Below are 17,738 nucleotides of genomic sequence, written 5' to 3' on the forward strand. Positions count from 1 at the left end.
ACATGATGAACTTCTAAACTTGGATGGCCATACTCCCTTCAACAAGTTACTAAACCATGCTTCAATTTTTGAACTCCAAAGCCACCAAGCCAGACAGACCTCCACACCTGATAGCTTGAGCCGCTTGATCTCGCTCCCTGGTAGGCCAATGAACTCCTGCTTAAGCTTCTGCTTCACCGAGTATATCACATACCCCTGCATACACACAATTTAATTGAGACTCCATCCAACCATTGCAGGATTATAACAGATGGATTCACAACATACACAGTTCCAAGAAGTGAAGTGAACCAATTCATCTCACCTGGCTGGGTATGGCGTGATAGGTCCTGAAAGCCCTGACCTTGAGGTCCCTCCTGAGCTCGTACTCCTCCCTGACCTCCAGGGGGACCAGGTTGTGGTTGAGCTCAGACTGGTCCATGGCGCGGCGATGCACCTCAAATAGCCGCTCCACGAGGTCCCAGAGGCACGCTGGGACGAAGATGGTGGGCGGACGCAGCCTGAAGAGCCCCCGCTAGCCACATACATGGGAAGGCCCCCGATGTGGTCGAGGTGCCCGTGAGAGACGAAGAGGAACTCCTGCGAGACGGCGCACTGCGGGCATCGGCCGATGTCGAAGGCGAGGCTCAGCGTCGGGAAGATGACGCAGGTTTCTTGACCGCCGATGGAGACGAGGAAGCGGGAATAGGAGAGGAGCTGCAGGACGCAACCTCCATAGTGTACTCGTCGCAGCTTTTCGCCATTCCGGCGCCGAGGAGAGAGGAGGGGGGCTTAAGGGTCGCGGTGGGCTGTGCGGGCGATTCCCGCGCGCGTAGGGAGGGAATCGCGGCGGCGGGGGTCGTGCACGTGATCCGCGGGGGAGGGAATCGCGGCGGCGGGGGGTCGTGCGCGTGATCCGCGGGGGGAGGGCAATCGCGGGGGGCGTGATCCGCGGCAGGGAGGGGGAGCGGGGGCAGTCTACAGTGCACCCTTAATAGTTAGTAGAGATAACACACATATGTACATAAGTTATTGTGTTATTATACGGTTCCGTTGCAACGCATGGGCACTCACCTAGTTATATATATGAGGTCAGTATATTGGGAGCCTAAAGCTTCCAATAGTTACAGGAAGCCCAGCCACCCCCTGGTCCACACCCGACAACCAGGCACATGCGGTCGGGTGCGTCCCCCGCCATGCACCAGGTCAAACCTCCCCACGCGTGTAAGTCAAACCCCGGTCCAACACCCAACCTCCGCGTGGGACGCACAACATAAATTGTAGTTCTGTTTTTTGCGCAAATAGAGTAAATAGTTCACAGAAATAACGTAAATATTTTGTAGAGATAGCATAAAAACTCCGCCCAACTACTGGACCAACACCACATGTGCAGACACATGCATGCAGATCCTATTTTTATGATAGATCCAATAATTATGGCAGATCATGGAAGTTTCTATTGCATGCGTGTAAATTTTGGATGACATTTTCGTTTCCACTGCATACGCGCAAAAATTGGATTGATCCATAAATATAGGATCGCTCCAACAGCCATACAGCTAGGCATGTTAGAACCAATTTATGATATATACTAATATTAATTATTCTACACAGTGTAGATATTTATGTATTCAATATACTACGTAAAAAATTGTTTTCTGTTGCATGCGCACAAATTTAGGATGACAGGAATTTGCGATGAAAGAAAATGGATTGACATGCATGGAAACAAAAAATCTTATTCAAATGTTTTATTTCCTCCATAAATATATGATCGCTCCAACACCCATGCAGGTAGACTCGTTAGAACCAGTTTATGATATATATTGATACTAATTATGTTACACGGTGTAGATACTTATGCAATACGTACACTACATAAATATATGGCATGTGGTTTACTGGTGGACACATCTTCATATTCGAGCGTAAAAACCAGCAGTTATGAGCGTAAATACTGTTCCAACATGAAAGCTATTGAAAACCTCTTGATGTTGGCATAGATATGTATACAAAGTGACATAAAAATATGTACGCGATTGTATGTCATCACTCCACCGCGAACATGCATTCAGGCGCGTCCCCCAACAGACGCATGCATGCAATCCTATTTTTATGGTAGATCTGGAAAATATGGCAACCACTAGGCACATGCATGAGGTTCCTAATTTCATGCAGATCCAAAAATTATGACAGGTCGTGAGAGTATCCATTGCATGCGCACAATTTTGAACGACATTTTCGTTCCTACAGCATACACACAAAAACTGGATGGCTGGTATCACACAAAGCATAAATCATTATAGAAAATTGCATAAATATATACAACGTACATCATAATCATAATTAATAAAGAAGGCTCAACCAACAGCCGCATGCATAAACAAAGGATTGCAGGTCATCACCGGAGGACGTCACCGAGGCCACCAGATCGGAAGAGTTCGTAAACGAAGGATGCCCAAACCGTCGTGTAGACCGCCAACCCTCGCAGCTCGCGTCTCGCGTCACCGATGTCGCCGCTGGAGCCACCCGTGCCTAGCGTGGCAACCATCGCTAGAGACGGACGCGCCTCATGGGGTGCCACCGTTGCTCGGTCGTCAGGGTCACCACCGCTCGCCCGCCTCGGGCCCCATCATCGATTGCCCTACGTATTAGGGAGCTGCCGGCACCACGCCTCCGATTTGGGAACCACCGCCGCCGCACCTCCAAATCGGGTGTAACACCCCAAAATTTTATTTTGGGCACTTTTCAAGATAATACAAACATCTTGAAACAAAATATCTTTAATAGGATTTTCCTCACTTTGTAAGCCACGTCTCCTGAAATAAATATAACTCATAGTAAAGGATCAAATGAACAGATCTTATATAAGTTAAATTATTCTTTTAAATAATATATTTAGAGATATTCTCCAAATAGGTTAAGTTAAAACATCTCTTACTGAAAATTTTACACTATGAATCTTTATTCATAAAATAATTATTTCCTTGTGAGGAGCTACATATCTAAAAGCCCTTTCTTAGATAGGATAATAAATTAATTAATTAATCAAATGATATATGCATCTCATGCTAGGTCTTATTTTGTGGTGCATCTCGAATTTGAACTCTGAATCCAAATTAAAATTTTGAATTTGAGTTAGTACATAAAATAGAAAATGAAAGAAAGGAAAATAGAAAATGAAATTAGAAAAGAGGAAACCCACATATGGGCCGGTTTTCTCACTTCTCGGCCCACCTCTCCCGCACGGCCCGCTTCCCTTGTCCACGCTGCGATGAAAGAAGTGGGAGGAGAAGTATCAGACTTGCCCTAGGAAAAAAGTTGGGGGCACTCAGACAAAGACACCGACCTTGCTTCATGACCCACACAACGTGACATTCCAACAACCAGCGATTTGTCGACCAACCCGTCTGCGAGGTCTATTCAAAAAGGAGACCGAAGAGAAAGGGGGCTAAGAGTGATCGACAAGTGAACGACCATCCGGTGCTTCTAAAGGAGGGCGAAGGTGCTCGACTCTTCCCCAAGAAGCTACATGTTGCATCAAAGGTAGCCTTCATCGCCTTATGTGAAGGGTATCTAGGCGCTAAGCCCAACCTCACTTTATGGCAATACTTCTTTTGTGTCGAGCTGTTGAGGAAGAAGAAGGAGCGAGGAATAATGGAATCATGGTCGATCAGGTGCGCCAGTATCCGCCTTCACAGCGGAAGGTCACGTGAGTATATCCCAACCCCCTTTTCCTTATATAACAAGGGTTGGCACATGTGATGGTTCTACCTGCGAGACATCGATCGAGAGCCCTCGTTGGGGTTACCGCTTCTTAGCATCGATCGGAATGTCCCGTTCGAGGCTCCCTAAACTAGAGCCACGATGTCACGCCTGAAGAGAAAGTTCGAATCCAGGGACATCTAGCGTGGGTGCATATCCTCTAAGAGAAAGGCGTCACAAGAGCGGACATTATCTATAAAACCTCTGGTGTTACGAGAACTAAAACTTTAGCATGACATCATATGCACTGCATTATATTATGAATGACTTACCCAAAATGCATTCACTAGGCTAAAATTTCAAAACAAAAACATGTGATGTGATGCTTGGTTGAGTATACGGTCTAGCAAGGGGATTCTTAACCCTATGTAGGAATGAATCTCTTCAAGGGCTAGAAGCATGTGACCTTATGATTTGAGCACAAAGGAGTGATCTTACCAAGCTTGGTAGCCATGTTTAAGAAATAATGAATTGGAGAGGTTAAACACTTAATGTAGCTTAGGATACTCAAAACTCTAATTTGGAGCCCCAAAACCCTAATTAGTGCCCTATAGGGTGATTTCAAATTCTATGCACTTTTTGCCAAAAGTGTATATATCAAAGTGGTAGAGTAACAAAAACCAAGAAACTTTTATATTTGGAGGTTTCCAAGTTTTGTGGTGAAACTTGGAGTAATTTGTAAAAGTTCATAAGCACCTCTAGTCTTGAACTCTGAAAATAGTGTTGATGAGCCAACTTTGGGCTCTTGTATCACTTAATCTATAAGGGATTTTTTGGAAGTCATTATGGCGAAGTTGTAGAGCTACTATAGTAGTCCAAATTTTATTAAGTGACTTAGCCCAAAACCTATATGAAATTTGGAGAAAAATGCCCTTGAAGTCGGGCTGTCAGTCGAAGGGAAGTCTGAACCTAGACTGACAGTGGCATGAGCCTAACTTTGGAGCCATTTTATGCTTGATCCATTGAGCAAATGACCAAGATCCTTATGACAAAGTTGAAGCTGATATATAGGAGAACAACTTTGATGCAGTGGGGTTGGTAGTTCACTGCATAAAAATCGAAGAAAAAGGTCCCTAAAGTCGCTTTGTCAGGCGCCCTGAATTGGGTGTGGCATGGAACAATAATTGAATCATATCCCAGGTTCACTGAACCCGTCGTCGGCGTCCTCACGTCGTGATCCGAGCTTGGCTTGAAGATTCGTGTGAAGGAACAAATATCCGTGGTGAAAAGATCATCGGGCAGGGTTTGGATTGGCTCACGGGCGGAATCATTCGTCGTACCCACTTGCACGGCGACGTGGCCGAGCAGCCATCGTCGTGGTGGTTGCAGTCTCCCGCTGTTACGCCATGCCGAGGTCCATTTTACCACGTCATCGTGGTCGTGGCGAGTAGGGAATTATTGCCCTGAACCGTTACACCGTCTTGAGCCACCATGACCAAGTTCCATGAAAGCTCTTGATGCCGTCGCTGGCATACTCATTCAAAATTCACGACATGTGATGCTGGTTCCTTTAAATTGAATGCTTCCCTCGCTCCACCCTCTTGTTACGAACCCAGCGCACCACCCCTCACTCCCGATCATCAACCATAGCTTGAGAATTTCGTATTTCCCTGGAATCGGTTGGAACACCATCGTGAAACACCTCGCCGTGGCCAGCCCTTTTCAGGTTAGTTCATGTCCCTCTAGTCCCCATTTTAGTACCTCTCTGACCTCTAGATGATTACGGTTTCGACCAATTGAACTCTACCGCGTTATAGCCCTGGGAACGTCGTGTTGTCGCTCGGGAATGCTGTCGTGGACACCCCTCACGTCGATCGGCTCTTCCGGGTCTTCTCCGTCCAAATTCACATGATCACCATAGTTCTAGTGAGTCACTGATCCCTTCCGGGTCGTTTGATTGAACTCTACCGGCTTGTGTAGTCCAAATTCGCCGGAGCTCGGATTCTGCTATTGTCATGGGCACACATGAATTAGGGTTGGATTATTCAAATTAACTTAAGAGAAGTGCTCAGGTAGCCTCTGGGACGATGTCCGTGTACTTTCTCCTGCTAGGGAGGGTCACCGGCGACGAGAATGCACGGCTCTGGCCAGGTGCTTGACCGGCACATGGTCGGGGACCCGGAGTTGTAAAGACCAGAGAAGGGGAAGGCTTATGTGAAGTTGTCAGTGACACATTGGAACAGTGCCACAGACTCTTTATTGGTTGTTTAAAACATCTAGGATCTTTGCGCAAAATCGTCAGCGCTGGCGCAGGCACAAGCGTGTTTCCCTGTTCGTGGACCGGTTTGGGCTAGATTCAGCCCAATCCTGTTCATTATTTTCTCTTTTCCTTTTCCTGGTAACTTGTGAAATACATAAAAAATAGTAGAAAAATGATTAAAACATGGACCAATTTTACTAGACTCCAAGAAATATGTAGTATTTAATAAAAATACTTCTAAGATTTTTAATTCAAATTATAAAATGTATAGCGTAAGGTACTTGAGCATAGCTTCTTAGAATTTTAGAAATATTTTAATAATCCCAAAAATCCTAAAACTTTTTGGGTAGACTTAAAATGTTTGTTTTGAACCTTGAGTAAAGTTTGAACTTATTTGAACACTGTTTGACTAGGAAACCAATAATAAGCCCAAAGAATTAAACCCTTTAATACCTAGGGAGTCTAGGAGTAGTTTTGTAAGTAGAACATGAAAATCATCACTTTGCTATAATTTGGTAGCCCAAGAAGATTAGTTGAACTAATCCTAAAATATTATCTAGCTAAAAGTCTTGGTAGTTAATAGGCTTCATGAAGGAAAATTGTATTCAAGACACAACTTACTATCTTCTTGTTATAAATTTGCATATCCATGACACAACATATCGTAGGATGTGAATAAGGCCAACATATCATCATATGAGGGGTTTGGTCCCACATGGATCACGATCTATCATATTATTTTGTCAGCCTCGGGAGGCAGGGCCGACCTGTGCCTCTCGCGCATGGAGAGGCTGAGTCCACGCAGAGCCTCCGAGACCGCGTCGGGGCTCTCGAGCGGAGGAGGCCAGGTAGGCCCACCCTGACCGCATCGCCCTCCCGGTTGATGATGAAATCGAGCTTCCCGAAGCGGATGCCACTCTAGGGTGTAGTCAACGCGGGGACCGCCACTGGCCCTCATGGTCGCGCCAAGGTTCCTCGGCGGTGGAGGCTCTCGAAATGAATCACGGCTTCGGGGATGCGATTGGTGTCACGCCTGGCCATCCAGAGCTTGAAGAGCTTTGGCACGGAAAGCGCAAGTCCCCTACCTGGCGTGCCAACTGTCGGTCTTTCAAACCTCGCTCCGAAAAGTAAATTTATTGTGCGCATTCCATGCTCTGGACGGTTTGCGAGGTGTGCACAAGATTTATACTAGTTTGGGCAGCACCTCCCTACATATAGTCATCGGCGGCTTGCGCTATCGACACCATTGATGATCAAAGCTCGTAGTATGGGTTACAAGCAAGGCGAGAGAGGGAGGAGAGGCTCCCAAGTCTCTTGTTCGGGGTGGAGGTGGTTACAAGGTGGAGTCCTAGCTAGGTCTTGGCTTGGCAGCAGGGCTTCGATCTCCAGGTCCTCCTCTAATTCGTCGGTCTTCTGGGCGTCGTCTTCTCTAGGGTCCGTCCTTGCATCGTCCACCCGAGAGAAAGAACCCTCAAGTGCTCTCTCTAGAAGGGTGTCCTCCATGCGCTCCTCTAGAACAGGGTCCCCCTTTGCGCTTGGGGGCCGACCTCCTCCCTTTATAAGCTAAGGAGCGGGGGGTCGGCCCGTGGTGGATTCCTTTGGAAGGATCCACCGGGTGATGGTAAAACCAGGGTTCTTACCATGGGGTAAAGCCACACATGCTTGCAATCGCTTGGCTATCCTGTATTCTTTATTACGAACGTCGCTGGTGGCATGGGCCTGAGCGCTATCATTTGGGCTATGCCGACCCTCGACCTTCGTAGCCTGGGGCTCGGCGCGGCTCATCGTGTTGCGCCCTGCCAGCGGCCTGCGCACTTAGGCCTAGTCCCGATAGGTCATTAGTGCACCGTCGTCCAGGGACGTGCGGGCCATAAATGCACCACAGTCCGAGGGCTTGTAGATCATGAGTGCTCTGCACCCCGAGGGTTTGTAGGCCATGAGTGGTAGGTAGGGTCCGAGGGGCTTGTAGTTAATGTGACCGATCATTTATGATGGGTTGGTCTAGGGCCAGGCGCAGGATCCACTCGAGTGGTTTCCCTTCGACGCGACCGCCCCCCTGTCCGGTTCCGCCAAACCCGACCTCGGGCTCGATGCCACAAGGTTCGTTTGGGGGCGGATTCTTCCAGAGTAGACGTTATTTGTCTCTTTCGACTGACCAGTGGGCCCCTGTTGCCAGAGGCCCTTTCCCAGTGTGCTCGCTGGCCGATGGGCCCCAGGATCTGGGGATCATATCCCCGACAGAGCGCTGCGATGTTTAAGGTGTACAGTTGCGGCTATCGTAGGGGAGGGGTCACCCGTGGATAGTCTATGGCGGCACAACCACACTCAGCGGCCAACCTAGGGATGGCAACATGGAATTCCTCGTTGGGGAATAACTTCCATACCTGTCCTGGTGTTGAATTTTTTTCCACGGGGATCCCCACGAATGCTTGCGGGGTACATTTCTTCCCCTGCAGGGATAAATCGCCGACGAGGATCTCGTCCCTACTTAAACTACAATTAGGACGTACATCCTTTATTATTAATGCAAAACATTGTCATTTATGCGCATTGTTATATGTACATCAATATGAACACATTTATACAATAAGTAATCTAACAAAATAATTATTTATTTTTATTATTATACGGAATATCGTCATGTGCAAATTTAACAAATTCCCGTTTGGAAGAAGATAGACATCGCTTCACCATTTCCCGTCCCATTTATGTGCTATGTGAGAAAATATTTTTTCCTGTAAAATGGAGAATCGGGATAGAATCCCATTGCCTGGTTGCCATCTCTAGGGCAACCCTCTTTGATTTTATTTATTTTTATGTTGATTTTATTTATTTTTATGTTTGATGACGACGACGAAGAATCAAAGAGGGCTTCCTTCGAACGCCACCCCCGGGCCTGTGGCAATTAATCCCCTCGCCTTCGTAACCGCCAGTCCTCCGCCACCTCTCCACCCAACAACAAAACAAGCCTAATGGGTAATGGCTTCCTCAGTTCCTCTCCATCTCACGCCACTGCGCTGCCCTAGAACCTTCGCCGCCGCCCCTCTTTAGGATTACCGTGTCCTCGATCGCCCCCTGGCACGCCCGCCCCGATCGCCCCCTGGCACGCCCGCCCCGGATCCTGCACCGGAATTCCGTGTGGAATTCCGGACCCGATCGAAATCGAACCGCCTCCCTGCGTGCTCCCCTGATCAAGAAATTCTCACGCCGCGCGAACGCACGCCTGAGGCGGTTGGATCCTCTGGTGGGGTTCCTTGGTCTCGATTTGCTGTGGATGGGGGCGCCGAAGCAGCGCTGGACGCCGGAGGAAGAGGCCGCTCTCAAGGCCGGCGTCGCCAAGCACGGGCCCGGCAAGTGGCGCACCATCCTCCGGGACTCGGACTTCAGCGCGCTCCTGCGCCTCCGCTCCAATGTTGACCTCAAGGTGACGCTCGGATCGCCAGGGAGGGTGGGCGGTGGGTTTTTGGCGATCAGCTGAGGGGAGTATGGAGGAAATCTCCAGTCCTTTTAGTCGGTTAGACTGAATGAAAGAAAATCGCGGTTTTGCACGCTCCGTACATCCTGACGTGTTCCTTATTTGGTTCTAGATCGGTATTTTAGGTGGTCGGTACTCGGTAGTAGGTATTGCATAGAGTTTTGAGGTGGCTCGAGAGTAATCTGGTATATCAGAAACTTCTAGCCGTAGCATCATGATGCCCAAAAAGCTTCCACACCCCTTTGTTTTATTCCATGTAGATTTTTTCACCTGCTAGGTATTGATGGTTCCTTGAGAGAGAGGTCACTTCCATGTGTTGATCTTGTTCACCATAACTATGATTTGTTTAGTTGGGCATAATATGTTTTTAGTTTCCAAGTTCATTTTGAATGCCTGTATCGATGAGTACAAATGAATCTTCGGTATGGTCTATTTGTGCAGGACAAGTGGCGCAACTTGAGTGTCACCGCAGGAGGTTATGGGTCTAGAGAGAAGGCAAGGATGGCGTTGAAGAAAGGTAGACGTGTGGTGCCTAAGCTTACTGCTGAGCCAATGGATGTAGATGTGAAGGATATGGACGATGCTCATGACACAGCCATTGATGTGGAACCGTTAGCAATGGCTTTCGAGTCCTTGCCAACTGAGGAAAGTCCAGATAAGTCAGTTGCTAGGTCAGTAGACTCGGTGCAAATATTTTATCAAAACTACTTATTGTCTTTATGAGTAACCTACCTTTTCAGTTCGTCATCTTCCTTTTTGGTGAAATGTGTTTTATGTGGGACTAGATAGAAATCATCGATATAATTTGATTTGACATTCTGATTCTAGTCCTGCCTTGCTAGACATTAAAGTTCAGAAGTTGACCTTAAGGAAATTCCTTTTAAACCATATCTGAAGTTCTGAACTGTCTCGGCAACAACTAGTGCAGGAATTTGTTTCGACTTATTGTCTTTATGAGCAACCTACCTTTTCAGTTCGCCATCTTCCCTTTTGGTGAATGTGGTTTATGTGGGACTAGAATGAAATCATCAATATAGATCGATTTGGCATTCTAGTCCTGCCTGGCTAGACATTAATAAGTTGTTTGGTTTGAGGAATGAGTTAGTTCATCATCTTCTCACTCCTCACTTTTTTGTTTGTTTTGTGGAATGGATTGAGTTGATCCATCATCACCTCATTCCTTATAGTTATTTAGTTAGTACTAATATGAGGAATGAGGTCATCCCACCAAATTTTAGGAATAGACCCATAATGCACCACCATATTTTGGATGGAGTGATTCCTCAAACCAAACACCCCCTAAAGTTCAGAAGTTGACCTTAACAGAAATTCCTTTGAAAACATATTAAGGTATGTGAACTGTCTCGACAACTAGTGTAGGAATTTGTTTACAGTTGTGTTTTGAGTTGGGGTTCGTGATTTTTGTTTACACTAACAGTTGCAGCTTACAAGCACATTAAAGGAGCATATAAACAGTGATCTTGTAGAAAATCAAATGCTTGCCTATTCTCTGCCATATTATAGGCATTCATACATTTCCTTTGGTGCTCAGTTTGACCTCTCTTATCACGTCTTTAGTCATTAAAGTTTATGTCATTTTTAGGAAATGAAATATAAATTATTACCCCCTTTCTTTTACGTTAGAAGGCTTGTTTTATTCAATGATGGTTAAATATAAAAGGCACACATAGTTCCCAATGCTTTCCTATATATCTAAAGGCTAGTTAACTTCATGCACAAAGCGTTGAATTGTTTTTTTCTCCCAACTCAATTTGTTTGTACCAAAGCAACAGAGTAGTAATAGCTACGGTGAGCATTTATGCATGCAACCAGTGTGAATGACTCTTTGTTGTGTTCATGTATGTACACAGTAGTAATGTGTAGTTACTTGGGTCACTTTAGTCAGATTAGCAAGTTTTTTTTTGTCTTTGTTCCCAAATAAACGTGCTCGCTAAAACTGAATGGAGGGACCTTGTCTCTGAGTTGATGGTAACTGTGCATCGGAAATGAAGTTATATGGTCATCGTAATTGAAACAGGAGGCTATGCACATGTTAAACTCTTATGGCTAGTGCGACAATGGTGAGCTATGTGCAGAGTCATTAAAAGAGAACATATTAATAAATGTTGACCTGACTGATACTCTTACTATAGAAGCTGGACAAGCTCTATGTTTAAGCCAGTCACAAAAAATCTTATTGGAGCAGGGAGGGTCATCAGTGTCTAAAAACATGAGTTGAAGGTGGTTGTATGGAACGATGGAACCCAATCAATCTGGGTTGATAATTTGATTTGGGGTCGATGACATGCACAAATAGTTACAAAAGGTCAATACAAATAATACAAATCCAACACGCTAACCACCTAATAATTGTGTGGTGTGATAGTCATGCTCGATCATGCAGCCTTCGTCCTTTCTTGTTCCTCGCTTTCTCTCTACTCAGGCAACCTGATGCCGCTAGTCACGAATCAACCACTGCTAGCCAACATCTCACACTAGGCAGTAGTGAAATTGATTGCCTGCAATGTTCTCTTCTCTTTTGTGCTCCTAGTTTCATTGGCGAAGTCATGTCCACAATTGTTGGTAGCCATGATCAACTCTAGTTGTCTCTCATGTCACAAATTCACAATAACATAAACTCACATCATCTTCGTGTCCTCTCCTCTCCCTGTACCTCATTATAGCCCTTTGGATCTGTGGTGTACTGTCGCAGTGGAGTGGTGATCCAGACAGAATCGAGTTGTTGACCTTTGATAGGTTTTGCCGTTTTGGAATCCTACCGCGACTATGTAAGTTTTATGTATGGAAGATCGATGGCTAGAGCGTGTACCCCGATGCTGTGGTCGCGCATAAGGAGTAGGCGAGCGAGAAAGAGACGTGGTAGATGGCCCTTGAGGCCAAGCAAGATAATTGTCTTGCTTACTTAGATTGATACATCTCTCATTATATAGAGATGCTTACTTTAGCCCTAAGTAAGCTATTCTTATTTTTATGGAAACCTCCTAGTCAAGAATCAATCATGACCCTATTCAAGAATCAATCATGATCCTAATCAAGAATCAATTATGATCTTATTTATGGAAACAAATGTGAAATATCTAAAGGAAATTATTTTGTATTTTGTTTCTAATTGTCCTTATGGTGACCCCAACATCTATAGGTGACACCAGTTATAAGATATCTCCTCGCCTCTCTGAACAACTCGCTCGAGCTAGATATCGGGGTAGAGGTCCTTGAATTGCTGAAGCAGCTCCTAAGTGGTGTCAGTCGCCGCCACACCATTGAATGACATGCCAAGTGCCCTGGCGTAGTTGGGCGCAACACATGGTCTGCTTTAGGCAGTAGTCGACCATCCTGTATGGGTGGCACAGGCGAAGGAGTCACCTGGGGTCCCACAGAACAACTTGAGCTAAGAAGCCATGTTCTTGGAATGGGAACACAGAATACAAAACATTATTTTTTAGAACCATGGTATGAAGGGGGTACACCTTGTTGTATTGTTTTTTCGACAAGTGAAACGAGAACCATGACAGTCTGGAACAATATACTAGAACGAGGAACATGTTCCCGAGAATTTTGGGTTGACGCAACTGGCAACGAAACTAAAATAACAAGTTCAAATCTTACAAATAATGCCATGCCATATACATGACCTTTAGATTTCAGTCTACCAAATCTCGACCATCCATCCAAAATTTGGAACCCTAGTCGCGGGCCATCTTTTATTTGCACAACAACACAAGCTGCCAGCGTCTGTCTACATCACTCCATTGGTCTGTGTCCATACGCCTTTGTACTCTAGCAGCCGCCGAGCGCCCGAGTTGTGGCAGCTGCAAGCTGCCATTCGCACCAAGCCACCAACTAACCAGCTCCCGAGTCACCAGTCCCCACCTGCGGCAGCTATTGCCCATTGATACGAGGTGGTGACACCGACGTCCGGTTAGGGATACACGACGATGTCCAATGCCGGTGGCTTTGCGTCCATTGTTCGCTCTGTCACTGACTACCAACCGTGCTACTATGGACACAAGCATGCTAGTCGGAGCGTGGAGCGTGTGCCCAGCATGGGATGGCGTCCCACGTCCTAAGAGTCATAGGTGTGATGCCCTAATCTAATCCCAAGTAACTAACTCAATCTTCTAATATAATATTTATCCACTAATCCTAACCCTGAGCCTATCTCTATGGGCCTCCATGCCCTAGGTTGCCGCCCCATGACATTTAGAGCCTACAAAAATGTTTTAAGTGCCTCAAATAAATAGTTTTTTATTTTTGGAAAAAAGAAAAATACTCGGAAAAATACGAAAAATTATCGGAGACTTCTACGGGGTATGTTAACATGTTTCAAACACCTTTTGTACTTAAAAACATTATACAGCGGTATGAATGCAACACACTACCACACCAAGTTCACACTTATGATCTGTTTTAGTTGATAAAAAATATAAAACCATAATGCGTGATTCTAGACCACTCAAATCTTATCAAGTTAAACCAAATTTTCAAAAAAAAATGTTGATTAAAAAATTAGGGTGTTACAACAGATCTGGTTAAGTACATGGAACGAGGGCCCAAAGAGGGTGTGCAGCTCTGTGAAGTCCTCGGTGGTGTCGGTGTTGCAGCATGAGGGCTTTCATCACCGAGTTGAGGCGACCGGGGCGGTACTCTACTGCGAAATCGAAGCCAGACAACTTGCTGATCAACTAGTGTTGGGGAATAGTTGAGTCGCTGGTCCAAGAGGAACTTGAGGGCTTGAGGCTGTAGTGGTCGGTGCAGGCGAGGAAGCAGCGACTCTAGAGGTATGGCCGCCAATGCTGCACAGCCTGAACCAGACCAATGAGTTCACACTCATATGCAGCTAGCTTGTGATGAAGAGCGGTGAAGGGTCAGCTGAAGATGGCTAGGGGACCAGCCCTTGGTGGAGAACGGTGCCGAAACTTGCTTGCGAAGCGTCATAGTCTACGACAAATTGTCAGTCAAAGTTTGACGTTTCATTCCTAATTGTCTGCATGGTGACCCTAATGTCTTAGATGACACCAGTCATAACAATCTTGCTTGACCCAACCCTTGATTTGGGATGATGTCCTGGGGATGCAGAACGTGCCCGACCCTAACCCCTGTGATTATGTGTAACAAGGATTAAGCAACAAACATATATATCTTGCTATTTGTAGTATGCAACACATGTCAGTTGATTACGTTCAGTAAAGCCAACTTCGGGACATTATTGGATGTATCCACATGTATTATTCATCTTCTGATACTGCATAACAGTTTTAACATTTTTGCCTCCTTTATGGTCTGTGCTCTATTGAGATGTTCGGGTAGTGTCTTTATTTGTTCCTATGGTGTCTGCAGTACATCTCGACTCTGTACCACAGTTTTCAAGTAAACAAAAAAGGAAACTGTTTGTTGTGAATTGGAATATAATGTTGACACATACATCCTCTGAGTTCCAATGTGTGCCCTTTCTAATGTTCAATTTCTTACAGAGGTTGCCTTATTATTTAGTTTATTTAACTATGTTAGCATATCTCTTCAGCGGTTGCCTTATTATTTAGTTTATTTAACTATGTTAGCATATCCTCTTGATGCTTGGTCATCCATGTGACTTTATGTATGTCTGATTTTTCCAGGCTCGATGATCTCATATTAGAAGCTATAAGGAAGCTTAAGGAGCCTTCTGGGCCCAGTAAGGCAGCCATTGCTGCATACATTGAGGTTTGTGGATATCAATTTATGGTCTGCTCACTTGTTGTATTTTGTTTAACTTAAGTCAGCTGCCCTGCTATTTCTTTTCTGGTCACTGCTGCCTGTAATGGGAATATTTGTCTCATCCTTTTGTATGAAGAATCTCTGCTGATTTTTTGCTAACTTGAGACAATGCTATAGTGATTTTTCTTTTGCCGATGGATTTAACTTAAATTGTCTATATATTTAGGACCAATACTGGCCACCTGCTGATTTTCAGCGCCTGCTATCTACAAAACTGAAGGCATTGGTTAATTCCGGAAAATTAATCAAGGTCTCTCCCTCCCTCCTTCCCTGGGTTGTCTTTTTAGGAATAATAGTGGGGACAGACTTCAAGCTGCATACTATTTGAATCATGATTGTAGGTAAACCAAAAGTACAGAATTGCACCAAGTCCACCCCCCTCGGGCAGAATAGGCACTAAGGTATCCTCTGCTGAAGGGATGAAGGCAGAAAATAATAATGCTAAACGTCTAACTAAGCATCAAGTGATTGCTGAGCTGGAGAAGATGAAAGGCATGACCAAGGAAGAGGCAGCTGCCTTTGCTGCCAAGGCAGTTGCTGAGGCAGAAGTAGCAATAGCAGAAGCTGAGGAAGCAGCAAGAGTTGCAGAGGCTGCAGAAAATGATGCTGAAGCTGCAAAGGCTTTTCTTGATGCTGTCACTTTATCAATGAGAAACAGGAATGCTGCTTCCATGGTATAGTGAACCCAGCCTTTGTTAGTATATAACTGGTACATAAACTCTTTGACTGATAACACCTTTTGATGAATGCAGATGCTTCGAGCTTGCTGATCCTTTACCCATGCGGTCATATGGTTTTGGCCAGCAGCACACCGGTGTTTCTGCTGCAAAGATTTTCTGGATATATGAGTTTCTTGTATAGCCTTATTTATAGATCACGACGCATCAACTGGAGGGGTTTTCAACATCTTGCTGTTGGTCCTTTGTCGTTGCAGCCTTTAGACAATCGACAATATGATAACAAGAATTATCGTGAAAGTAGTCTTCATTTATTTTTGTTTTCTTCCCATTGTGTTGCTTTGTAATTAAACTCTAGCCTTTTCGTTTAGTTAGTTGAAATGGTGTCGTCTAGTAGAACTGTAGTGAAAAGAAAATGAAGAAAATGTTAGATAGCCACCTTAGTTATTCAATTTGCTGTGATAGTATGTTTCTAGATATGATTAGCTAATGACAGCGTTTAAGATTACATTCCTGCTGTTTCGTTTTTTTCTATAGAGATTACCTCTTTTAAGAAAAGCATGTAAGATTTACAAATTCGGCTCGGGACACCAACAAAAGTACAAAAAAGTTCAGCACAAATGATGTCTCGTTTCTCATAGCTATGGACATGTTTGGGATAGCTTTTTTCTAAAGGGGTTCTATGAAAATTTAAATTTCTAAATAATCTAGCTGTCACAAGAATATGAGAAAGGGGCTTACATGTGGAGGAAGATAAACATAGCGATAGTTTTTCTCACATAGTGACAACTTGGAGTTTGCATTCAAATTGAATTGTCAATTTTCATAGAAAAGTGCTAAGAAGTGAAGTGTTTGGTTGTCTGAAACCGATTTCGATGGCCAGAATTCATCCAGAAGTCGAAACAAAGGGGCTTGTGTATTCTTATGTAACTTTTGTTTGGTTTTTGGCTAATTTTGCTATAACTTCTGTGAAGTTAATCGATCAAATTGAACAACTAATCTTAGACAGAAAAAGTTAAATAAATTATGAACTAAATAGGTCTTTAGGCTGACTCCAACAGAAGGCGTCATATCCTATGCAATAATAGATTTAGCAAAACTAAAATATGTATAAATATTTAGAAGTATAGTAAATATGTATAGTTTTATCATGCACATGTTTAGTTCTCTGCCATTGTGAAGGTGAGGCTGCCAGGCCTACTGCCATATATGTTTTGATTGTAAATAAAGTTAGGCACAATATATCTTTTTTAGAGCAGCACAACTTGCCACATGTGTGGTGGCCTATTTTTTTTGGCATCACTAAGGCTATCCCTAGCAGTACTCGGATGCGAATGTGCAAAATATGCGTGCAATGGTGAATATGAGCGTGAAAAAGTCGCTTCTAGTAGAGCGCGTAGGGGATACAATCCGACAAGAGAGATGCAATATATGCCCTCCTCAAGGGGTCAAGCACTCGATCAGAACTAAACCATCCCGCGACACTCACAACATGAGCACACAGGGCAAGATAAAGATGAGGATAAACCCTAAAGAGATCGTCAACTTCACCTTGGCATGCTTCCATTAGTGCCTCAAAACATTTGCTATTCTTATCTCTTGAAGGGTCCTATTGTTGTAGTGTTTCTAGTGAAAGAAGTCCCACGCTAGCAGCCTGCCAGAACCATTAATACATGGTTTGATCCACTGAACACTTGTTTTATCTATGAAGAGCTGAGTTGGCACCACGAGGTGTCGACTCAGCTATTTGCCGAGAAATAAGCAGATCCTGCCTTCTACCCATTATGTCGATGATTAGGTAGAGCTCTTACGTGGGCTAGGTTACTAGGATACGACCGTTCCGCAATAGAACATGGCACTAATGTAT

General features: G+C 44.7%; 2 protein-coding genes across 2 annotated transcripts; one reads left to right on the plus strand and one right to left on the minus strand.

Moving 5' to 3' along the window:
* Positions 1–49: 49 nt before the first annotated feature.
* Positions 50–2,530, minus strand: LOC103637344 (nuclear ribonuclease Z). Its single transcript, XM_020543156.1, is given in 5 exon segments — positions 50–59; positions 86–195; positions 305–516; positions 519–696; positions 2,444–2,530. Coding segments are annotated over 5 exon segments (597 nt in total).
* Positions 2,531–8,900: 6,370 nt separating this feature from the next.
* LOC100274000 (putative MYB-domain histone H1 family protein) lies at positions 8,901–16,304 on the plus strand. The gene is made up of 6 exons (NM_001148386.1): positions 8,901–9,368; positions 9,861–10,090; positions 15,056–15,140; positions 15,361–15,444; positions 15,536–15,868; positions 15,947–16,304. Exons 1-6 carry the CDS (start codon positions 9,219–9,221, stop codon positions 15,962–15,964), a joined length of 900 nt encoding a protein of 299 aa, NP_001141858.1. The 5' UTR covers positions 8,901–9,218; the 3' UTR covers positions 15,965–16,304.
* The last annotated feature ends 1,434 nt before the right edge of the window (positions 16,305–17,738 follow it).

The sequence above is a fragment of the Zea mays genome, chromosome 8 (genome assembly GCF_902167145.1).
Source record: "Zea mays cultivar B73 chromosome 8, Zm-B73-REFERENCE-NAM-5.0, whole genome shotgun sequence".
NCBI classification, from domain to species: domain Eukaryota; kingdom Viridiplantae; phylum Streptophyta; class Magnoliopsida; order Poales; family Poaceae; genus Zea; species Zea mays.